The sequence below is a fragment of the Salvelinus alpinus genome, chromosome 3 (genome assembly GCF_045679555.1).
Source record: "Salvelinus alpinus chromosome 3, SLU_Salpinus.1, whole genome shotgun sequence".
In the NCBI taxonomy this organism is placed as follows: Eukaryota; Metazoa; Chordata; class Actinopteri; order Salmoniformes; family Salmonidae; genus Salvelinus; species Salvelinus alpinus.
Window position 1 is genome coordinate 14,741,947 of NC_092088.1, and position 26,138 is coordinate 14,768,084.

The 26,138-nt window shown below is 41.4% G+C and overlaps 1 protein-coding gene across 1 annotated transcript in view; it reads right to left on the reverse strand.

Annotated features, from left to right (window-relative positions):
- Positions 1–25,897, reverse strand: part of LOC139570071 (melanopsin-A-like) — a 42,510-nt gene extending 16,613 nt beyond the window's left edge. The window contains exons 1-5 of the mRNA XM_071391568.1: positions 25,521–25,897; positions 9,802–9,938; positions 8,576–8,709; positions 3,962–4,165; positions 3,651–3,822 (exon numbers count right to left, since the gene is read on the reverse strand). Coding sequence (XP_071247669.1) covers positions 3,651–3,822; positions 3,962–4,165; positions 8,576–8,709; positions 9,802–9,938; positions 25,521–25,643 — 770 coding nt within the window. The 5' untranslated portion in view covers positions 25,644–25,897. The remainder of the gene's footprint in view (positions 1–3,650; positions 3,823–3,961; positions 4,166–8,575; positions 8,710–9,801; positions 9,939–25,520) is intronic.
- Positions 25,898–26,138: the final 241 nt, after the last annotated feature.

The window sequence follows — 26,138 nt, forward strand, 5'->3', positions numbered from 1 at the left end:
CATGTGCCATGTGCCATATACCATGTACCATACACCATGTACCATGTGTCATATACCATATACTGTATACCATGTGCCATATACCATGTACCATATACCATATACCATATACCATGTGCCATATACCATGTGCCATATACCATGTGCCATATACCATGTACCATGTACCATGTGCCATATACTATGTGTCATATACCATATACCATGTGCCATATAACATGTGCCATATACCATGTGCCATATACCATGTGCCATATACCATGTACCATGTACCATGTGCCATATACCATGTGTCATATACCATGTACCATGTGCCATATACCATATACCATATACCATATACCATGTGCCATATACCATGTGCCATGTGCCATATACCATATACCATGTGCCATATACCATGTGCCATATACCATGTGCCATATACCATGTACCATGTACCATGTGCCATATACCATGTGTCATATACCATGTACCATGTGCCATATACCATGTGTCATATACCATATACCATGTGCCATATAACATGTGCCATATACTATGTACCATATGCCATGTGCCATATACCATGTACCATACACCATGTACCTTGTGTCATATACCATATACCATGTACCATATACCATATACCATATACCATATACCATGTACCATGTCTTGAAATGCAGACAGACAGATTAAAAGCAAGAGTACATTGTAATACTTCTGACAGACAATTTTCTAGTTCCGCCCACATCTTCTGGACTTTATCCTGTTGAGGATAGAGGGCGCTATTTTCACTTTGGGGAAAAATCGTGCCCAATTTAAACGGCCTCGTACTCTATTCTTGCTCGTACAATATGCATATTATTATTACTATTGGATAGAAAACACTCTCAAGTTTCTAAAACCGTTTGAATTATATCTGTGAGTAAAACAGAACTCATTTTGCAGCAAACTTCCTGTCAGAAAGTGAAAAATCTGAAATCGAGGCTCTGTTCCAGGGCCTCCCTATCAATTTGCTTGAAATTTATGACTATACATGCACTTCATACGCCTTCCACTAGATGTCAATAGGCAGTGAGAGAAGAAATGGAGTGTATAGCTATATCTATGGTCAAAAGAGAGGTCTTGGAATGACAGGACCCCAATTTCCTTTGTTCAGGAAGACGCGGGAAGGACATCAGCTTTGGCTTCTGAAAAGCTTTCCTTATAGACGGCTAATATCTCCGGCTTTGATTTTATTTGATAAATGTGATAATATCATCGTAAAGTATGTTTTTTCCATATAGTTTTATCAGATTATTGAAATTTTTTAGGGAGTTTTGGCGTGTTCCGTTCTCTGCGTTTGGTGACGATGGACAGCTTCGCGCCACTTAGCAAGTTTTGGTTGCTAATTCGAGAGGGAAAAAGGACATTCTAAAACCAAACAACGATTGTTCTGGACAAAGGACCCCTTGTGCAAGATTCTGATGGAAGCTCAACAAAAGTAGGACCCATTTATGATGTTATTTCATATTTCTGTCGAAAATGTTTACTATTAGTTTCCGCCCAGATTTTGGGCGCTCTCTCGCTATAACGTAAGCTGCATGTCGTACTAAAGTTATTTTTAGAATTCTAACACGGCGATTGCATTAAGAACTAGTGTATCTATCATTTGCTGTACAACAAGTATTTTTTAGTAACGTTTATGATTAGTTATTTGGTCAGAATAGGTGAGTGTCAGAAATATATCCGGAGATTCTGGAAAATAGTTGCTACGTTCTCACAATGTATAACCACGGATTTCAGCTCTAAATATGCACATTTTCGAACAAACCATATATGTATTGTGTAATATGATGTTATAGGACTAGGACTGTCATCTGACGAAGTTTATGAAGGTTAGTGAAATAATTAATATCTTTTGCTGGTTTTGTCGCTATCGCTACTGTTGCCTTGAATCAATGCTGTTGTGTGGTTGGCTATTGTAGTAAGCTAATATAATGCTATATTGTGTTTTCGCTGTAAAACACTTAAAAAATCTGAAATATTGGCTGGATTCACAAGATGTTTGTCTTTCATTTGCTGTACACCATGTATTTTTCATAAATGTTTTATGATGAGTATTTAGGTATTTCACGTTGGTCTCTATAATTACTCTGGCTGCTTCGGTGCTATTTCTGATGGTAGCTGTGATGGTAGCTGCAATGTAAAACTATGATTTATACCTCAAATATGCACATTTTTCGAACAAAACATAGATTTATTGTATAACATGTTATAAGACTGTCATCTGATGAAGTTGTTTCTTGGTTAGTTTGGTTGGTTCTTGGTTAGTTTGGTTGGTTTTGTGCAAGCTACCTGTGCTGTGAAAGAAATGTCTGTGCTTTTTTGTATTTGGTGGTGAGCTAACATAAATATACGTGGTGTTTTCGCTGTAAAACATTTTAAAAATCGGACATGTTGACTGGATTCACAAGATGTTTATCTTTCATTTGCTGTATTGGACTTGTTAATGTGTGAAAGTTAAATATTTCTCAAAAATATTTTTTGAATTTCGCGCTCTGCCTTTTCAGTGGAATGTGGGAGGAGTTCCGCTAGCGGAACCCCGGGCTAGACAGGTTATAGCGGTCCCAGAAAGCCTAGATTATTAAGGCATTATTAGTTTAACATTAAAGACATGTCTCTGACGTTGTGCTGTAGAACTTGTGAATGTTGTCTCTTGTATAATAAATTATACACATTAGTTTATACTGGATTAAGCGTACATTTCTTGTAACTGTAATTAGTTCTGCTTCAACTTTCCCTCCATCTTGTGGAACAGTTAGTTCTGCTTCAACTTTCCCTCCATCTTGTGGAACAGTTAGTTCTGCTTCAACTTTCCCTCCATCTTGTGGAACAGTTAGTTCTGCTTCAACTTTCCCTCCATCTTGTGGAACAGTTAGTTCTGCTTCAACTTTCCCTCCATCTTGTGGAACATCAGAATCAGCATCTGCCTCTGGTGCCATAGGTTGCATGTTCGAATCCAGCGACAAAAAGTAATTTTTATATTTTTGTTTTAAGCCTATCCCAAACCTTAACACTAACCTTAAACATTCAGAGTTAATGCCTAACCTTAAGAATTCAGAGTTAATGCCTAACCTTAAGAATTCAGAGTTAATGCCTAACCTTAACCATTCAGAGTTAATGCCTAACCTTAACCATTCAGAGTTAATGCCTAACCTTAACCATTCAGAGTTAATGCCTAACCTTAACCATTCAGAGTTAATGCCTAACCTTAACCATTCAGAGTTAATGCCTAACCTTAACCATTCAGAGTTAATGCCTAACCTTAACCATTCAGAGTTAATGCCTAACCTTAACCATTCACAGTTAATGCCTAACCTTAGCCATTCAGAGTTAATGCCTAACCTTAACCATTCAGAGTTAATGCCTAACCTTAACCATTCAGAGTTAATGCCTAACCTTAACCATTCAGAGTTAATGCCTAACCTTAACCATTCACAGTTAATGCCTAACATTAAACTTAAACACTTTGAAATTTGACATTTGGAACAATTTTGAAATTGTGCTTTTGAGAAACATGGATGAACGTCTAATTCTGCCGTGAGACTGTGAGAGCTGGTTGACTAATACACTGGGTAGCCTATTGGATGTGGTCAATGGTGTGTGTGTGTGTGTGCGCTCACCTCGTGGCGCTGCGTACAGCGATGAAGATGCAGATGTAGCAGTATATGATGATGAAGAGGGGGATGAAGAAGACGAAGATGAAGAGCAGCATGGTGTAAGAGCGGACGGACGGCGTGAACGTCATGTAGTCCCACGAACACGACGTCATCAACCCCTCTGGGACGTACGCACCTGACACACATACACACACACTTAGATTGTGTATGCTTGTTGTGTGTGTATGCCCGTGTGTGTTTTGTGTGCGAGTGTGTTTGTGTGCGAGTGCATGTGTTTGTGTCTGCGTGTCTGTCTGTCTGTCCGTCCGACTCACTCCAGCCAAAGAAGGGAGGTAGGGACCAGAACATAGAGTAGAACCAGGCAGCAGCCATGACGTAGAGGGCCCGGCGTCGGGACATCACACCCATGGACGCCAGCGGCCGTGTGATGACGAAGTAGCGGTCCACGGCGATCACCAGCAGAGTGATCATACTGGTCATCCCAAACAACGCTCCACAGAACGCATACAGCTCACATGCTGGGGGGAGAGATTAAGAGAGAGAAAGGTGGAGTATTGACAGAGAGAGAGAGAGAGAAAGAGAGAGAAAAAGATTAAGAGAGAGAGAGGTGGGGTATAGACAGACAGAGAGAGAGAGAGAGAGAGAGAGAGAGAGAAAGAGAGAGAGAGAAAGAAAGAGAGAAATAGATTAAGAGAGAGAGAGGTGGGGTATAGACAGACAGAGAGAGAGAGAGAGAGAGAGAGAGAGAAAGCTGTGAACGATCTGAGAGACAAGGCAAGAAGGGCCTTCTATGCCATCAAAAGGAACATAAATTTCAACATACCAATTAGGATCTGGCTAAAAATACTTGAATCAGTCATAGAGCCCATTGCCCTTTATGGTTGTGAGGTCTGGGGTCCGCTCACCAACCAAGATTTCACAAAATGGGACAAACACCAAATTGAGACTCTGCATGCAGAATTCTGCAAAAATATCCTCCGTGTACAACGTAGAACACCAAATAATGCATGCAGAGCAGAATTAGGCCGATACCCACTAATTATCAAAATCCAGAAAAGAGCCGTTAAATTCTACAACCACCTAAAAGGAAGCGATTCCCAAACCTTCCATAACAAAGCCATCACCTACAGAGAGATGAACCTGGAGAAGAGTCCCCTAAGCAAGCTGGTCCTAGGGCTCTGTTCACAAACACAAACACACCCCACAGAGCCCCAGGACAACAGCACAATTAGACCCAACCAAATCATGAGAAAACAAAAAGATAATTACTTGACACATTGGAAAGAATTAACAAAAAAACAGAGCAAACTAGAATGCTATTTGGCCCTAAACAGAGAGTACACAGTGGCAGAATACCTGACCACTGTGACTGACCCAAACTTAAGGAAAGCTTTGACTATGTACAGACTCAGTGAGCATAGCCTTGCTATTGAGAAAGGCCGCCGTAGGCAGACATGGCTCTCAAGAGAAGACAGGCTATGTGCACACTGCCCACAAAATGAGGTGGAAACTGAGCTGCACTTCCTAACCTCCTGCCCAATGTATGACCATATTAGAGAGACATATTTCCCTCAGATTACACAGATCCACAAAGAATTCGAAAACAAATCCAATTTTGATAAACTCCCATATCTACTGGGTGAAATTCCACAGTGTGCCATCACAGCAGCAAGATTTGTGACCTGTTGCCACAAGAAAAGGGCAACCAGTGAAGAACAAACACCACTGTAAATACAACCCATATTTATGTTTATTTATTTTAACTTGTGTGCTTTAACCATTTGTACATTGTTACAACACTGCATATATATAATATGACATTTGTAATGTCTTTATTGTTTTGAAACTTCTGTATGTGTAATGTTTACTGTTCATTTTTATTGTTTATTTGACTTTTGTATATTACCTACCTCACTTGCTTTGGCAATGTTAACACATGTTTCCCATGCCAATAAAGCCCCTTGAATTGAATTGAATTGAATTGAGAGAGAGAGAGAGAGAGAGAGAGAGAGAGAGAGAGAGAGAGAGAGAGAGAGAGAGAGAGAGAGAGAGAGAGAGAGAGAGAGAGAGAGAGAGAGAGAGAGAGAGAGAGAGAGAGAGAGAGAGAGAGAGAGAGAGAGAGAGAGAGAGAGAGAGAGAAAGTTAACATCAATGAGCATGATTATAGAGTATGATGCATTTAGATGTAAATGATCTGAGGTCACTTTTGTATTTTCCCCCTAATACAAACAAAGCTATATATAAAGGTAATCTCTATACAGTTTACTGTAGTCAGACAGTTAGGATGTGGGGAGGGTAATCTGATCCTAGATCAGTGCCTATTGAACGGTGATAGAATCTCTACTGTAGGTATTGATCATCAGTTCCTCGCCTGTCCTTCGCTGTGTTCTATAAGGTGACCTGTCCTTCTCTGTGTTTTACAAGGTGACCTGTCCTTCTCTGTGTTTTACAAGGTGACCTGTCCTTCTCTGTGTTTTACAAGGTGACCTGTCCTTCTCTGTGTTTTACAAGGTGACCTGTCCTTCTCTGTGTTTTACAAGATGACCTGTCCTTCTCTGTGTTCTATAAGGTGACCTGTCCTTCTCTGTGTTTTACAAGGTGACCTGTCCTTCTCTGTGTTTTACAAGGTGACCTGTCCTTCTCTGTGTTTTACAAGGTGACCTGTCCTTCTCTGTGTTTTACAAGGTGACCTGTCCTTCTCTGTGTTTTACAAGGTGACCTGTCCTTCTCTGTGTTTTACAAGGTGACCTGTCCTTCTCTGTGTTTTACAAGGTGACCTGTCCTTCTCTGTGTTTTACAAGGTGACCTGTTCTTCTCTGTGTTTTACAAGGTGACCTGTCCTTCTCTGTGTTTTACAAGGTGACCTGTCCTTCTCTGTGTTTTACAAGGTGACCTGTCCTTCTCTGTGTTTTACAAGGTGACCTGTCCTTCTCTGTGTTTTACAAGGTGACCTGTCCTTCTCTGTGTTTTACAAGGTGACCTGTCCTTCTCTGTGTTTTACAAGGTGGCCTGTCCTTCTCTGTGTTTTACAAGGTGACCTGTCCTTCTCTGTGTTTTACAAGGTGACCTGTCCTTCTCTGTGTTTTACAAGGTGACCTGTCCTTCTCTGTGTTTTACAAGGTGACCTGTCCTTCTCTGTGTTTTACAAGGTGACCTGTCCTTCTCTGTGTTCTATAAGGTGACCTGTCCTTCTCTGTGTTTTACAAGGTGACCTGTCCTTCTCTGTGTTTTACAAGGTGACCTGTCCTTCTCTGTGTTTTACAAGGTGACCTGTCCTTCTCTGTGTTGTACAAGGTGACCTGTCCTTCTCTGTGTTTTACAAGGTGACCTGTCCTTCTCTGTGTTTTACAAGGTGACCTGTCCTTCTCTGTGTTTTACAAGGTGACATGTCCTTCTCTGTGTTTTACAAGGTGACCTGTCCTTCTCTGTGTTTTACAAGGTGACCTGTCCTTCTCTGTGTTCTATAAGGTGACCTGTCCTTCTCTGTGTTTTACAAGGTGACATGTCCTTCTCTGTGTTTTACAAGGTGATCTGACCTTCTCTGTGTTTTACAAGGTGACCTGTCCTTCTCTGTGTTTTACAAGGTGACCTGTCCTTCTCTGTGTTTTACAAGGTGACACGCGAGCACACACATGGATACACACGCACAAACACACACACACACACGCACACACACAGACACACGCACGCACGTGCACGCACACACACGCACACACACGCACACACACACACACACACGCAGACACACAGACAGACAAACACCCTTGTAATCACAGCACCCAGCGCCTTGGGAATGTGTGTGTGTGTGTGTGTGTGTGTGTGTGTGTATGTGTGTGTGTGTGTGTATGTGTTTGTTTGTTCAGAAGTGAATTGTCATTGCTGAGTGAGATGGTATAAGTCACGCCGACTCACAGAGGTGAGAGCAGTGTGTCTCTCCTCTCCTTCCTAACGATTAGAGTCTAATCCTGTCAATGGAGATCCCTACAGAGCTGACCTGATGACTGAACACCTGACTATGTGAGTCTCATAGATGAAACACTTACAGAAAGGTGACACAAATGAATGAATTGAATATACTGTTCAGAAGTTGTTGTGTGTGTGCTCCTTTTATAAGCTTCATGCTAAACACAGTGTGTGTGTGTGTGTGTGTGTGTGTGTGTGTGTGTGTGTGTGTGTGTGTGTGTGTGTGTGTGTGTGTGTGTGTGTGTGTGTGTGTGTGTGTGTGTGTGTGTGTGTGTGTGTGTGTGTAACCCTCTCACCAGGCTCGAATTTGAGTCTCACGATATTAACTTACGTTGAATATCTCAACAGCATGGGATGTTAGGTGAGAAGGGCATCTCCAATAAGAATCCATATTGTAAACTATCTAGGGTGATGACAAATAGGGTATTACCTTCAGATGGAATGATAATAGATTTTTTGCTATTGTATAAGGATATACTTTCCCATGCATTAAATCAAATTGAAACAGGAAATGACTCCATCAAGGCAACATACATAAGGTTCAAAATGTGTATTATTAAATTTTCAAAGCACCACATCAAAATAAATAAAAAATAATAAACCCCAATGAGTCGTGCACAACCCATGTCCAAATTATTTCAAGCTTGCTTAACCCCGTCAGGGAGCACTGGAGCTAAAAAAAAAATGTGTGTGTGTGTATTCTCCTCTAAAAGGTGCATTAAGAGGCTTTCAGCATGAATTTCATCAAAGGAACACAGATCGATTCAGCTGAGGATGAGTGGAGAGGCCAATTATATACCATCAACACAATGTCATTCAGAGAGAGAGAGAGAGCGAGAGAGAGAGAGAGACTCCAAAACAAATTAACAGCCGAAGCTGCAGGAGTGGATGGACTTCATTAGTTGTCATTAAACCTCTAGGAAGTGATTTGCCCTTCTCTCCCATAATCTCATTTCTATGGTTACCTTTCTCTCCAAAGATCCACCTGTTGTGCATGCTGTTGATGAAGAAGATGGGGGTCTGAGTCACACACATGAGGAAGTCTGTCAACGCCAGGTTAATAATGAACATGTTGGCTGGAGTACGTAAACTCCGACTCCTGGAGGGGGGAGAAAGGGAGAGAGGGAGGGAGGGAGGGAGGGAGGGAGGGAGGGAGGGAGGGAGAGAGAGAGAGGGAGTGAGGGGGGGAGGGCGAGGGAGGGAGGGAGGGAGGGAGGTGGGGAGAGAGAGAGGAGAGAGAGGAGAGAGGAGAGAGGAGGGAGGGAGGGTGGAGAGAGATAGAGATAGAGAGGGAGGGAGGGAGGGGCGGGGAGAGAGAGAGATAGAGAGGGAGGGAGGGAGGGAGGGGCGGGGGGAGAGAGAGGGGGGGCAAGGGAGCAGAGGGTAGAGTGGAAGAGTCGGAGAGATAGAGGGAGATGGAGAGAGTGAAAGAGGAGAGAAGGAGGGGGAGAATGGTCAGTGAGAGAGAAGACAGGCTATGTTCACACAGCCCACAAAATGTGGTGGAAACTGAGCTGCACTTCTTAACCTCCTGTCAAACGTATGACCATATTAGAGACACGTATTTCCCTCAGATTACACAAGAATTCGAAAACAAATCCAATTTTGATAAACTCCCATATATACTGGGTGAAATATCACAGTGTGCATCACAGCAGCAAGATGTGTGACCTGTTGCCACAAGAAAAGGTCAACCAGTGAAGAACAAACACCACTGTAAATACAACTCATATTGATGTTTATTTATTGTCCCTTTTGTACTTTAACCATTTGCACATCGTTACAACACTGTACTGTATATAGGCATAATGTGACATTTGACATGTCTTTATTCTTTTGGAACACTATTTATTGTTTATTTCACTTTTGTTTATGATCCATTTCATTTGCTTTGGCAATGTTAACATATGTTTCCCATGCCAATAAAGCCCCTTGAATTGAATGTAATTAAGAGGGAAGGACTACATTAGCAATAGCAGTTATGGCCCTGCTGTTACTGCTGTTGTAGCCTGAACACTCATGTGTATGAACACACAACACATTCAATCAAACATTATCGGGCTTTAAAGAAGCATGAACATCATTATGAAGGCAGGTACCTGTTTTATATAACAACCCTAGGAAGGGTAATCTCGGCAAAAAGGAATATAACACCCATATTGATTGATTGGTTGATTTGTCGATCTCATACCTGCAGAAGGCGTACATGACGAGAAAGTTTCCCACCATGCCCGTGATGCCGACGGCGAGGATGACGGACCCGAGGGTGTAGTGGTGGTGGTCTGGGACATCCACCGTTGGGAAGGGCCATCGCACCAACATGGCAGCCTAGAGAGAGAGAGAAAGAGAGTGAGAGAGTGAGAGAGAGAGAGAGAGAGAGAGAGAGAGAGAGAGAGAGAGAGAGAGAGAGAGAGAGAGAGAGAGAGAGAGAGAGAGAGAGAGAGAGAGAGAGAGAGAGAGAGAGAGAGAGAGAGAGAGAGAGAGAGAGAGAGAGAGAGAGAGAGAGAGAGAGAGAGAGAGATTAATTAACCTTTAACCATTTGTACATTGTTACAACACTGCATATATATAATATGACATTTGTAATGTCTTTATTGTTTTGAAACTTCTGTATGTGTAATGTTTACTGTTCATTTTTATTGTTTATTTGACTTTTGTATATTACCTACCTCACTTGCTTTGGCAATGTTAACACATGTTTCCCATGCCAATAAAGCCCCTTGAATTGAATTGAATTGAATTGAGAGAGAGAGAGAGAGAGAGAGAGAGAGAGAGAGAGAGAGAGAGAGAGAGAGAGAGAGAGAGAGAGAGAGAGAGAGAGAGAGAGAGAGAGAGAGAGAGAGAGAGAGAGAGAGAGAGAGAGAGAGAGAGAGAGAGAGAGAGAGAGAGAGAGAGAGAGAGAGAGAGAGAGAGAGAGAGAGAGAGAGAGAGAGATAGATAGATAGATAGATAGATAGATAGATAGATAGATAGATAGATAGATAGATAGATAGATGTGATTGTAATTATGAAACCAATAAAAGTAGCCCCAATCTGTACTATATGTTGAATGTTCCTATATAGTTACTGTACTATATGTTGAATGTTCCTATATAGTTACTGTACTATATGTTGAATGTTCCTATATAGTTACTGTACTATATGTTGAATGTTCCTATATAGTTACTGTACTATATGTTGAATGTTCCTATATAGTTACTTGAAGTTAATTGAACGTTTCACCCAGTAGGTCTTCGTCAGGCTGATAGTAAAAGAGGTATAGGCAGTTGAAACCTAGTCTCTCTCACTGCACCATGAGTCTGTAGAGGGAGACTAGCCGGGAGCGTAGACAACCATGTTAATGTATTTCTAAGAATTGATATTCCTTTTATATTACATATTTATACCCAGCAACTGGGATCCCAGGAAATTGTTGAATATGTGCACACTACTTCTGAGAATTATCAAATGATCAAATCATGACATGACTATAAAGCTGTGAAATATCAAATAATGGCATATCTATAAAGCGTTTTTAACAAAAAACTGTCATTATGTCTCTCTCTCCCTCGAAAGACTCTTGATTAACTCAGTGAATTTATAATGCCCGAGAAGCTGGTGTTCGGAGGATATATTGGTGTATACTGGCAAACCGTGTCAATATATACTCCAAACACAACCTTCAAAAACATTACCACTTTTATGCACCAGGTTACCAACATATTCAAATAATTATTGCCATATTTTCATTAAAAACATTATTTTGATGAATTTATTCATACGATTTTATCCTTCCAAGAGATACTGTCCTGACACAAATCTAGGGTTGCTACCCAAGCCGGCTGGTCGTTTGTTCTGTCGGTTCGGTAGCCAGAGATGCGACCCAGTCGTTAAGCATTTTTGTCTATGGGCCAGTCGTTCGTTCTAAATGTTCTATTGCCATACTGGCTGGCAACGTTCTTATCCCTTGCTTGCTAGCTAGCCAACTACAGCTAACTTACAGTCACGTCAATCAGTGCAGACAAAATAACAACAGTAGCTGCATTTGCATGTTTAAGCTGTTTTCTAGTGACATTTATTTTGGATAGATTCACAAGAATGAGCGAATGATGCGCGATTTCACCTGGCATAGAAAATGTGCTCTCTCGTCAGGACACTGTTGTTCAGAGGAGCTAGCCAACCACACAGCTAACACAATCACTTCACACTGAAGCTGGAAAGACAGCAAACTAGCTGCATTTTGTTTTGATTTGCCAGTTTTCTATTGACATTTCTTTGTTTATACCCATAAAATGACGCTGATTCATGATTTCGACTGGCTGAGAAAAGCTGCCTGCCTATGTTCATTACTATGGGACAGCTGGTGATCGAATTTCAATATTGAAACAATGTTGCAAATGTCAGAGAGACAGAAAGCAAGGTTTATACACATCTCTGCTGTTGAAAACCAATTGCTAGTCTAAAAGAAATGCGAGATAATGTATAGATGCTTTTTACAGTGGAGATCAAGTTTAGAAAATTCCTGGCTGTGCTGATGAGACAGTGGATTGCGCAGTGAGATGGAACAGAGTAAATAAGCATTTCAATGTCATAGCTTTAGCCGATGGTAACTTGTGGAATAGACAACGGCTGGAACGCAGTTTTAACCAATCAGCGTCCAGGATTAGACCCACCCGTTGTATAATGGTTTATATTACTTCCATTGTCTAACCAATAGAACACAGTGGACGTTTGAGGGTTCTATTACCTTCAGATACAATTGTATTCCGACATGACCTGAACCCTCCTCCTCCACTCCTCTACAGTCTGAGGAGTCAAAGGTCATTAAACATATCAAATTAATTTATAGAGCAAAATTGATTTATAGAGCACATTTCTTACAGAGGATGCATTTCAAAGTGCTTAATAAATAAAATACCTAAAGGTGCAAAAGATAAAAACACAATATATTTCCTAAATTAGACAAATGAAAAATGTAAAACAATAATAAAACAACAGAGAGAGACTGAGAGACTAATGCATTAAAATAAATACAAATAAGTAAGATACAGTATAAATAAAAGAGATAGTATGACTAAAAGCACTCTAAGTAAAAGCACGGCTAAAAAGGTGTGTTTTATTCATTCATTTTGTTCATTCTTGAACATGTCGACAGTTTCTGAAGCACTCAGATCCTCCGGTAGGCTGTTCCAAAGGCCAGAACTATAGTGGCTGAAGGCAGCCTCACCAAACATTCTTCTTCTGACCTTTGGAACGACTAAAAGGCCTAACCCAGAGGACCTGAGGGATCGACTGGGCATATACTGTATCTTAAAAGCAGATATGCCATTGGGTGCAAGGCCACATAGTGCTTAAAAAAAATCGATATAGCAATTTTAAAATCAATTCTAAAACTAACAGTCAACCAATGCAGAGACTTTAAAATACCTGTTAGGTGTGATCTCCTTCTGGTCTTTGTAAGGACACGTGGTGCTGAACTCTGAATTGAGTTGGTTAATGTTGTTTTTGGGATGACCGGACAGCATTGCAAACATGCTAGTGATAAAAGCATGCTTTGGTCTCTCAGTGATGGCCCAGCAGAGAAACAGACACCCTTTGGCAATATTTCTCAAGTGATAAAAAGCTGATTTTGTTGCATTACAGATGTGGGCACAATGGGCCTCAAAATGTAGGTCAGAGTCTAAAATCACAACTAGGTTTTTAGCCTGGTTGGTTGTATCTAGTGCCAGGGGATTGTAAAAGTGCTGTCAAGTTCTCTGAATTGGCTCTTAGCAACAATAACCAGAGCCTCCGTTTTGTTTTTGTTCAGCTGTAGGAAGTTTTGTGCCATCCATATATTTATGTCAGAGATACATTCAAGCAGGGTGTTAATCGGGCTATCGCCATCTGAGGACACAGAGTAATACAGCTGTGTATCATTGGCGTACCTAATAATGCTGCCAAGGGATAACATGTAAAAACTAAAAAGTACAGGGCCCAAAATCAATCCTTGAGGTACGCCACATGAGATCTCTAGTTTTCCTGAGGCATGGTCTCCCAGGGCAACAAAATCAATCCTTGAGGTATGCCACATGAGATCTCTAGTTTTCCTGAGGCATGGTCTCCCAGGGCAACAAAATCAATCCTTGAGGTACGCCACATGAGATCTCTAGTTTTCCTGAGGCATGGTCTCCCAGGGCAACAAAATCGTCTCTGTCAGTCAGATATGTCTTAAACTAGTTCAGCACTAAGCCTGAGAGGCCAACCCAATTCTCTAGTCTGTCCAGGAGGATACCATGATCTACACACTAAAAAATGATGGTTGTAAATAGTACCAGATAGGGGTTCTCTGGCTTGTGATATGATATATGTGATATATAATGATGTTATAAAGAACCCTTTCCTAAGGTTCTATAAATAACCATTAAAAAGGTTATACTGTAAATACCACCAAGAAAAGGGTTCCCCTATGGTTACAACCCTTTTTGGGGCTGGTTACAACCCTTTTTGGGGCTATGTAGAACCCTTTTTTATGGTTCTTTATAGAACATTTATGGAGAATGGTTCTATAAAGAATCTTTTTCAATCTGAAAGGTTCTTTGTAAAGCCTTTTGATCCTGACGAGAGAATTAAGACTGATTTTGTCAACCGTTCTCAAGGCCATACACGAGTCTTTCACAGGACACCGTCACTGGCTATAGTCATATACAACATGTAATAATGTAACAGATTAGATCAAATGGAATGACACACTCACTCACGGTTGCACAAAAAGTGCTGTGAACAAACTATGCCCGCATATATTATAAAGAGACACATTTTATTATAATTTATTATAATCCCCCACATTTTTTATTATCACTAAAAGACCAAAGAACCCAAAAGGTTATTTGAGTCAGTATGGTTCCCAATAGAACCATCACCCTTTCCAAAGAACCCCTGAGGAACCCTCTTGTGCGTGTATTCTATAGTATGCAAAGCTGCATTTAAGCCAATGAGTAGAAGACAGAGATTTGTAGCATCAGTGTTAATCTGAAAGTACCGTCTCTTTGCTTTGGTGGGTACGAAAACAAGACTGGAATTTTTCCAAAACATAATCACTGCTGACCTGTTCTAACCTCTAGTAAGAACTAGGGTCGACGCCCTCTCTCTCCATGAATACACACACACACACACAAGTGCAGACGTAAACACATATACACATTCTTCTGTGCTAGAGTAGGCAGGGTGCCTGTGAATGAGTCGGTCAGCTGTGACTGTGCTGAAATCAATTTCCAATATCTACGTGTTTGTCTGAGGAAGAGCTAAGGGGCTGTGGGGGCAAGGACAACTATTGTTGGCCCTCTTTCCCATTCCGTCGACAACACAATCCCTGCTTTCTGTAATATCTAGGAGTTCAGCCGGAACTCACCCACTTCCTCTCTTTAATCCCTCTGTGTGTGTGTTTGTGCGTGTCTACAGGGTGTGCACATGCATGCACGTGTATATCGTCAACTGCCCCACATCTGTGTCCTTCACTTCATACAATAAAAAATTTGTATCATTTGTTTTGGTAAACAGGGTCGGTGCTTGAGTAATATAACCCCTCTCAAATTCATACCTGTGGATGCAGTGACTGACCATCCATGAGATCAAAACTATAGTTTTAACTTTGTTTTGAGGCTATAGTGTTAGTTTACGTTGACTTTGTTTGGAAACATTGACATTAAAAAAAAGCTTATATTTTGGGTTTGACAGTTGAACTATGCTCATGAGGCATTTATAAGTTATATTCTTCAAGAATCAATGTCAATAATTCATTATTTAACAGTCCAAAATGTGATGTAGCAACTGTAGAATGCCCCTTTAAACCCACAGTAGAAACTCTAAAGACAATGGAATGATTGTGTGTGTGTGTGTGTGTGTGTATGTGTGTGTGTGTGTGTGTGTGTGTGTGTGTGTGTGTGTGTGTGTGTGTGTGTGTGTGTGTGTGTGTGTGTGTGTGTGTGTGTGTGTGTGTGTGTGTGTGTGTGTGTGTGTGTGTGTGTGTGTGAGTGTTACAATTAGAGGTAGAATTAAGGTTAGGGTTAGGGATTAGGTTTAGGAGTTTAGGGTTAGGTTTAGTGTTAGGGTTAGGGGCTTGGGGTTAGGGTTAGGGTTAAGGTTAAGGTCAGGGAAAATATCATTTTTAATGGGAATAATTGTTTTGGTCCCCGCAAGGATAGTAAAACAAATGTGTGTGTGTATATGTGTGTGTGTTAAGTTGCAGGATAGTAAAACAAGGACCATTTGGGCAATTGGTGACATTTCGCTGGTCCCCACAAGTAACAAGGCTAGTTTAAATTAGTATTAGAGTTAGGGTCTTCACAAGTGGCGCAGCGGTCTAAGGCACTTCATCGCAGTGCTAGCGGCGTCACTACAGATCCGGGTTCAATCCCGGGCTATGTCGCAGCCGGCTTCAGCGGTGCACAACTGGCCCAGTGTCGTCTTGGTTAGGGAAGGGTTTGGCCGGCTGGGATGTCCTGGTCCCATCGCGCTCTAGCGACTCCTTGTGGTGGCCGGGTGCATGTATGCACGCTGACTTCGGTCGCCAGCTGTACGGTGTTTCCTCTGACACATTGGTGTGGCTGGCTTCTGGGTTAAGCGGGCAGTGTGTCATGAAGTTTGCGGGTTCGTGTTTTGGAGGACACATGGTTAAGGAGTTTAGGGTTAGGATTAAGGTTAGGGGAAAAATTATTTGGTCCCCAAAAGGATAGTAAAACAAACGTGCGTGTGTGTGTGTGCGGGCTTGTATTACTATCGTCATGGATACCGGAAATCCCCCAAGGTCCACAGAAGGATAGAAAAACAAGAAAATATATACATCTGACCACACTATATATTCATACACCAGACAGACTACAGGGGGGCCTGTGTGGGGGGCCTGTGTGTCTGTGTGTCTTTATTTAATTTATAAATGTAATCTGTTACAGTTACTAGTTGTAATCAGTAACGTAACTTTTGGATTACGCAAACTCAGTAATGTAATCTGATTACTTTTGGATTACCCAAACTCAGTAATGTAATCTGATTACTTTTGGATTACCCACTCAGTAACGTAATCTGATTCATTTTGGATTACCCAAACTCAGTAACGTAATCTGATTACTTTTGGATTACCCAAACTCAGTAACGTAATCTGATTACTTTTCGATTACTACTTTTACCTTTTTACCTTAAGAGGAATTAGAAGAAGACAAAAAGGATTCATCAAAAGCATTTGGTGTGTCATCATAGCGGTCTCTGATTGGTGGTCATTATTTGGTGTGTCATCATAATGGTCTCTGATTTGTGGTCAGACTCTCTCAGGTGGAACAAACTTAAACTTGCACCTTTTTTTAATGCTGATTTGAATGCCATTGAGAAAACAAAAAGCTGTCAATGTTGTCCCCCTGCAAACATCCTTTCTCAATTTGAAAGTAATCCAAGATGTAAATCATCTAGTTTTTCAAAAGTATCTGTAATCTGATTAGAATATTTTTGCTGGTAATTTCACTGATTGCAGTTACAGTTTTTTGTAATCAGATTACATGTAATCAGTTACTCCCTAACCCTGTGTATGCGAGATTGCCTGTGTCTGTGTGCACTGTGAATGCATGCATGTGTGTTTTTCCTTGTCGGCAGGTAGTAAATGTTAGTGCGTGAGCTGCCAAAATGCTAATTGGCTTAGACAAAGGGAGGAACAAGAGGAGCAGGAAGTAGAGTAGGAAGTAGGGCAGGAAGGAGGAAGAGGATGATGATTGATGGAGCTGAATTTCTACTGTCACACTGTTGCATCTCCCACCTCTTTAACCTTTACCTAACACCTACCCTAACCTTCACCGCCCATGGGTTATGACCCAATCTTAACCCGTCAAGGTTCTTGCGTCACTGAAAGCCTTATTTTTTACAAGTAAATGTCATGTTCCTTTGGGTACAGCTTACTTCTTTGTTCCAAAAATCCAATGTTTGTGTCTGTTGGATGAATGTCAAATATCAACCTGAGGTTAAGTTGCCAAACACGCACGCACGCACGCACGCACACGCGCACGCGCACACGCACACACACACACACACACACACACACACACACACACACACACACACACACACACACACACACACAACCTGTGAATGTAGCCCGAGGGACGAGCTATGCGGCAGGGCTTCAGTCTGTCAGTAACTCACAGTGAACCGCGTGTGTGTGTGTTTGTATGTGTGTATGTGTGCGTGCGTGTGTGTGTAATAAAACGCACACACACATATTTTGTAAGTACTTTTTAACACCAAAACTATTGCTAAGTGAGGTGCCACCAACACAAAGGAGACGGAACCTTAACTTTGATGGAGTATTGAAACACATCCTCCTGAAATGTTTTGTAACTGTACATGATGTGTTGTAACACCCACTGGGTGAATAGTGTCCATCGTCGGGGATATATTTACTTGACATGTTTTTTATATTCTAGAGGATACAGAACATGTCCAATGCATATTTTGGGTTTTTATGGATATGCTCCATATCCTGACAAATTCTGAATCCAGATGTGTCTTTTAGACATATATGATACTGGGATTACTCCGAATATCACACACGGACATTTCCTATGGCCGGATATGGACTCATTCGATATCCTGAGATATGCGACATCCTATTGTCTGTCTTCATGTTGACAAATGCTTACTGTATACATCACGTATCTGTGTTTTCTCAGCACATTCAAGATATTAAGCTATATTGATTCTAGAAATGCTTCTCTTGGCTGAGGTCCATTTCCGGATCTTGATATGCTTTTTGATATGCTGAAAATAAGGACGATTTCTGATGCATTTCAGAGTTTTCAGGACATGCTCAATAATTTGACATATATGCACAAATCATTTTTGGATTCCCTCTGGATATGATACATGGTGTAGCTGGATATTGACTCATTAGATATCCTGAGATACTGTAGGCCTATGTAGACATCTTATTGACAGTACGCCTACATAGGATCTTGATATGAATATTTTACACTGCTGCTACTCTCGGATTATTATCTATGCATAGTCACTTTAACTCTACCTGCATGTACATATTACCTCAATTACCTCGACTAACCAGTGCCCCCGCACATTGACTCTGTACCGGTACCCCCTGTATATAGCCTCGCTATTGTTATTTTACTGCTGCTGTTTAACTATGTGTTACTTTTATTTTAAATGTTTTACTTATCTATTTTTCACTTAACACTTATTTTTCTTAAAACTGCATTGTTGGTTTAGGCCTTAAACCAATTAAGTAAGCATTTCACTGTAAGGTTTGCATGTGACAAATTCAATTTAATTTGATATGCTAAATAAGTTACTTGAGTTTTGAGGATATGCTCAATAATTTTACAAATATTCAATCCATTTCATTCTTTCAGACACAATCATTTTTGTATTCCCTTTGGATAAAGGACTCGCACAAACCACAAGCTAAAAGCACTGTAACTGGTAGCCTAGCAACAATAATGACATATTTCTTGCTGCGGAGTTCCAACTGCCAACTATGTAAACGGTGTGGTCGAACTGACAACTGGAGAGACAAAGAAGTGTGAAGCTGTTCTGAAAATACCTAAAAGAAGTTAACGCTAAAGTGAGTAGCTAATTGAGATGTTTTATTTATCTGAGTAACTAGAATCAAGAACGTTAGCTAATTTGGCCAGTAGCCAGTAGCCAGTAGGGATAGCCAGCTAGCTAGGCTTCATAGGGGGATAAAAGTGAACTGGTAGCCTGGCTAGCCAATAAATAACAATAATTTATACCCTATCTAGTCCCAAGGTGACAGCTAACATTTTCAAACGGTTAGGCATATTTTGTATTACTGGTTAATATAAGAGAACTAGCTAGCTAACTAACTAGCAACTTGGCTAGCTAGCTAACTTAGTTCCAGTTAGTTTTCTCATCATGAATGAAGCAGGTAGAGTAGCTGCCTTGTGGTATGGTTATGTGTAATGACAATGTTTTCTTGAAATATCGACACAATTTTCATTCATTGACAGTTTGGAGTGGATCACAGACCAACACTACCACCATAATGGGTCTGACTGCGAGGGACCACCACTGACGACCCAATCTGCACCCATCGCATCGAAACTACTATGTAAACTGGAAACCATACATCCTGAGTTTGCATTTATTGTAGCTGGGGATTTTAACAAAGCTAACCTGAGAACAAGACTTCCTAAATTCTATCAGCATATCGAATGCGCGACACGAGCTGGTAGCATTATGGATCATTGCTATTCTTACTTCCACGATGCATACAAAGTCCTCCTGCGCACTGCCTTCGGCAAATCTGACCATGACTCCATTTTGTTGCTCCCAGCTATAAACAGAAACTAAAACAGGAAACGCCCGTGCTCAGGTCTATCCAAAGCTGGTCTCACCAATCGGATTCCATGCTTCAAGATTGCTTCGATCACATGGACTGGGATATGTTCCTGATCGCCTCAGACAATAACATTGATGAATACGCTGACTCGGTGACCGAGTTTATTAGCAAGTGCATCAGAGATGTCGCACCCACTGTGACTATTAAAACCTTTCCTAACCAGAAACCGTGGATTGATGGCAGCATCCGCGCAAAACTGAAAACGCGAACCACCGCTTTTAATCATGGCAAGGCGACTGGAAACATGTCCGAATACAAACAGTTCAGCTATTCCCTCCGAAAGGCAATCAAACAAGCAAAGCGTTAGTATAGAGACAAAGTAGAGTCGCAATTCACCGGCTCAAACACGAGACGTATGTGGCAGGGTCTACAGTCACGGATTACAAAAATAAAACCAGCCCCATCGCGGACATCGAAGTATTGCTCGCAGACAAATTAAACAACTTCTTTGCTCACTTTGAGGACAATACAGTGCCACTGACATGGCCTGCTACCTAAGCCTGTGGGCTCTCCTTCTCCATGGTCAATGTGAGTAAAACATTTAAACGTGTTAACCCTCGCAAGGCTGCCGGCCCAGATGGCATCCCTAGCCGCGTCCTCAGAGCATACGCAGACCAGCTGGCTGGTGTGTTTACGGACATATTCAATCAATCCCTTTCCCAGTCTGCTGTCCCCACATGCTTCAAGATGGCCACCATTGTTCTTGTTCCCAAGAAAGCTAAGGTAACTGAACTAAATTACTATCGCCCCGTAGCACTCACTTCTGTCATCATGGAGTGCTTTGAGAGACTAGTCAAGGATCATATCACCTCCACACCACCTGATAACCTAGACCCACTCCAATTTTCTTCCCCCCCCAATAGGTCCACTGACGATGCAATCGCCATCACACTGCACACTGCCCTATCCCATCTGGACAAGAGGAATACCTATGTAAGAATGCTGTTCATTGACTAAAGCTCAGCATTTAACACCATAGTACCCTCCAAACTCGTCATTAAGTTTGCGACCCTGGGTCTCAACCCCGCCCTGTGCAACTGGGTCCTGGACTTTCTGACGGGCCGCCCCCAGGTGGTGAAGGTAGGAAACAACATCTCCACCCCGCTGATCCTCAACACTGGGGCCACTACAAGGGTGTGTTCTTAGCCCTCTCCTGTACTCCCATGTCTGCGTAGCCATGCACGTTTCCAACTCAATCATCAAGTTTGCAGACGACACTACAGTGGTAGGTTTGATTACCAACAACAACAAGACGGCTTACAGGGAGGAGGTGAGGGCCCTCGGAGTGTGGTGTCAGGAAAATAACCTCTCACTCAATGTCAACAAAACAAAGGAGATGATCGTGGACTTCAGGAAACAGCAGAGAGAGAATCCCCCTATTCACATCGACGGGACAGTAGTGGAGAAGGTGGAAAGTTTTAAGTTCCTCGGCGGACACATCACGGACAAACTGAAATGGTTCACCCACACAGACAGTGTAGTGAAGAAGGCGCAACAGCAACAGCGTCTCTTCAACCTCAGGAAGCTGAAGAAATGTGGCTTGTCACCTAAAACACTATTTTACAGATGCACAATCGAGAGCATCCTGTCGGGCTGTATCACCGCCTGGTACGGCAACTGCACCGCCCTCAACCGCAAGGCTCTCCAGAGGGTAGTGCGGTCTGCACAACACATCACCGGGGGCAAACTACCTGCCCTCCAGGACACCTATAGCACCCGATGTCACAGGAAGGCCAAAAAGATCATCAAGGACAACAACCACCCGAGCCACTGCTTGTTCACAGCGCTATCATCGAGAAGGCGAGGTCAGTACAGGTGCATCAAAGCTGGGACCGAGAGACTGAAAAACAGCTTCTATCTCAAGGCCATCAGACTGTTATATAGCCATCACTAACATAGAGAGGCTGCTGCCAACATACAGACTCAAATCTCTGGCCACTTTAATATATGGACTTAATAAAGGTATCACTAGTCACTTTAAATAACGCCACTTTAATAATGGTTACATATCCTACATTACTCATCTCATATGTATATACTGTATTGGCCATCGCTCATCCATATATTTATACGTACATATTCTATTCATCCCTTTACATTTGTGTGTATAAGGTAGTTGTGTAATTTGTTAGATTACTTGTTAGATATTACTGCATTGTCAGAACTAGATCACAAGCATTTCATTATTTCAACCATGTGCATGTGACCAATACAATTTGATTTAATTTGATGAAATTAAATGAAAAACAACATGTTTTAAACCTGACCCAGACTGCATTACCTGGATTCACCCATAACCCTGACTGTTTATAGGCCATGTCCATACTAACTATGTAGAAGTTGGTAGATAGATGAGTGTTATTGTATTGTATTACAGTACATCAATAAAGAACTCAGCCGCAGGTCTTTTCATTTTATTTGGTATATTAGGATTTCCATTCGCTTTTGCAGAAGCAGTGACTACTCTTCCTGGGGTCCACAAAATGCTGATACACTGATAGACAAAGACAGTTACACAAATTCAGAACACAACGGCATTCAAACAATACCACTAAAAAAGAACAAACAATACAACCAAAAAATCATGTTTGTGTTAGAGTGTGCGCGTGTTGTTGTATGCGTGTCCCCTCACAGTCCCCACCGTTCCATGAGATGTTGTTTAATACATTTTTTCAAGGTCATTTTGCTGTTGGCTTTGGGTACAAACACAGGTTTCGCACACAGGCACACACACACTGTCAATAGTGGACCAGACTGTACTGGGAAAGCACCACCTCTCTACATTAATTAGCATATAATATAATTAATTTGGTTCATCATTGATCGATTATACACTACCGTACAAAAGTTTGGGGTCACTTAGAAATGTCCTTGTTTTTGAAAGAAAAGCAAATGTTTTGTCCATTAAAATAACATCAAATTGATCAGAAATACAGTGTAGACATTGTTAATGTTGTAAATGACTATTGTAGCTGGAAACGGCTGATTTTTAGTGGAATATCTACATAGGCGTACAGAGGCCCATTATCAGCAACCATCACTCCTGTGTTCCAATGGCACGTTGTGTTAGCTAATCCAAGTTTATAATTTTAAAAGGCTAATTGATCATTAGAAAACACTTTTGCATATAAAATGCAAATTAATTACTTAAAAATCATACAATGTGATTTTCTGGATTTTTGTTTTAGATTCCGTCTCTCACAGTTGAAGTGTACCTATGATAAAAATTACAGACCTCTACATGCTTTGTAAGTAGGAAAACCTGCAAAATCGGCAGTGTATCAAATACTTGTTCTCCCCACTGTATATAGGTTCGGAACTTTTGTGAAATAGCACAGTTACAAATAGAAATCAAACTGGATGGACATCAGAAATAGAGGAAGGAACAAACATGAGAGAACTATTGTAAAGTAGACTGTGTCTGTAAAATGTGTATAAGATGTATAAATTGAAGGTAAAAGCAGAAGTGTTTATTAGTTTACTCCAATTGGGGGATCGGTGGTAGGGTTTGCGGGGAATAATAAAAAAGGTATATTCTTTAAAAAAGTATGTATGTCTATATAGGTATGTGTATGTATATATGTGTATATGTATGCATGCGTGTATGGATATATATATTTACCCCAAAAAATACGGGGGATTGGAAATGATGCAGACAATTACATTGGAAGCAACATTCTTTCCGCAATATTAAGCTGATCCACCCTTAAGATTTTTTTAAATAAAAAGATGGGCTAAAGAACACAGACACTGGACAGAGGAACTCTGCCTAGAAGGCCAGCATCCCGGAGTCGCCTCTTCACTGTTGACGTTGAGACTGGTGTTTTGCGAGTACTATTTAATGAAGCTGCCAGTTGCCAGTTGTCATTTACAACATTAACAATGTCTACATCGTATTTCTGATCAACTTCATGTTATTTTAAAGGATAAAAAAAGTGTTTTTCTTTCAAAAACAAGGACATTTCTAAGTGACCCCAAACTTTTGAACAGTAGTGTATCATTTGGAAAACACAGATTGGTCATTGAGAAACTCAACTTGAGTAATCCTCATTAAGCTACAAAAGTGTCTATTTTCAACCTAAACATGTGTTGCCAATACAACAGAACAGGTGAACCGGAATTACATTTACTCTCACGGGAGTTCAAAAAGAACGATCTAAAAGCCAAACCAATATCCAGTCTTCTGATCTGACCCGGTGGATCATAGCTCACTCACCCAACTAAGGGGGCGGCAGGTAGCCTAGTGGTTAGAGCGTTGGGCCAGTAACCGAACGGTTGCTGGATTGAATCCCCGAGTTGACAAGGTAAAAATCTGTCATTCTGCCCCTGAACAAGGCAGTTAACCCACTGTTCCCCGGTAGGCTGTCATTGTAAATAATCATTTGTTCTTAACTGACTTGCCATGTTAAAAAAAGTTTCAAATAACCCAGTGTGTGTTCTGTCCACTATTTACCCAGCATTTTGTTGAGCGTATATTGGCCTACGGTGCGCTCGTGGATAATTCCTAGGCTCTGATTTCCGGCACCACTACCCCCCCCCCCTCTCTCTCTCTGGTGTTCATTCATTCAGGTGCGCAGCTGAATGAAGATTGCCAGATGTGGGTCAAGCTGGAGCCATTCACAAAACAAAACATAGGCTACTTGCATAAACGTCATGAATTGTCTGCATGTTATTTGGTAAGCCAATACATTTATCTTAAGTATTTATACAGTTGATTGAATCACTTGAATGATTATGTTAAAATACCGTAAATCCACAGTGTGCCATATTTAGGCTATTATTTATAACATTAAAAAAACACGTGCTATAAATCTCACAGGTTCTTCGTAGATCCTTTTGAGGAACAATATAGTTTTTTGGGGGGTGTTCTGGTTAGCCATAATCTATTGTTAACATTACTTAGGCATTATTATTATGTTGTTCATTGGCACAAGGCTATACCTGAGGTTTTCACAAGACACCACAACTGGCCATTGTCACATTTATCATGTAATGGCATAACACAACCGATTAGATCAACTGGAATAACACTCTCACAAAAAGAGCCGAGCACCACCTCCCCCCTAAATATTCGACTGAGCCACCTTTGACCCTACATTTGAATTATCACTAAAATAGAAAATAAATCCCTTTAAAAACTGCTAAGAACCATTGAAGGGCTCAAAGGATTCTTTAAATCACGATTGTTCCACATAGAACCATCACCCGTGCAAAATAAACAAATAGAATATGAACAAAAAAACGAGAAACAATCCAATCTCCAGAGCTGCCCGTGGGACACACTGTAACGCACCACATACAAGCGGACAAGCGGTGCACGCAGAGAACGGGCATCCCGCATCAACCCCTCTATTTAGGATGTGGATTTTATGTATGTAGGCTAGGCAAGTTATGGTATGTAGCCTAACGCGTGTTTGATCACTGCCTTCTAGTGACAGGTCTCCTAAAAGAGAATAACCAAAGAAACGATAAAGAACTTAGATTAAATAAATCACTGAACAGTCATCCAGCCAAAGTAGCGTCTGCCGTTAACTTACTGAGGTGGACGCGGGCGGGAGCTCCATCAGGCGATGCGCGCTTACAGAGCTGATGTTCCAAGGCGCGAGAGACGGGTCTTGCGTGGGGATGCTGTCCGCCTTGACTGGCGAGCGCGAGCTCATTCTTGCCAAGTGTGTCAGTCAAAATCTAGAGAGATAGAGACAGAAAGGGAGGAGGGAAACCGCGTTAGTAGTAGAGTGCTCTGCTTCAGTCCTTTAGCCACAGCATCACGACCCTGTCTCCCATAAACACAGAACAGACTGAGACCAGGGAGTGAGAAAGGACTCACATTCACCCACTAACGCTCTCTCACTCTCTTTCACCCTCTCCCTCTCTCTATTTACACGTTCACGTGCGCCTCCGCCATGTGAAGAAATGTCCCAAAGCTGTGGAAATGTGAAAATGATGTAGGGAGCCAGGACTAGACTCTCTGATGGCCACTTATATACAGCCAACTGCGAAGTGGAATCCCATAAGGCAGGGATAATTAACAAGATTCAGCTGAGGGCCGATTTTTTTTTATGTGTGGATGGTGGGGACCGATCCAAAATTACAAATAATTTGTAGACTGCTAATTGACCGCTAGAAGCCCAAACACATATAATATTTGACTAAAA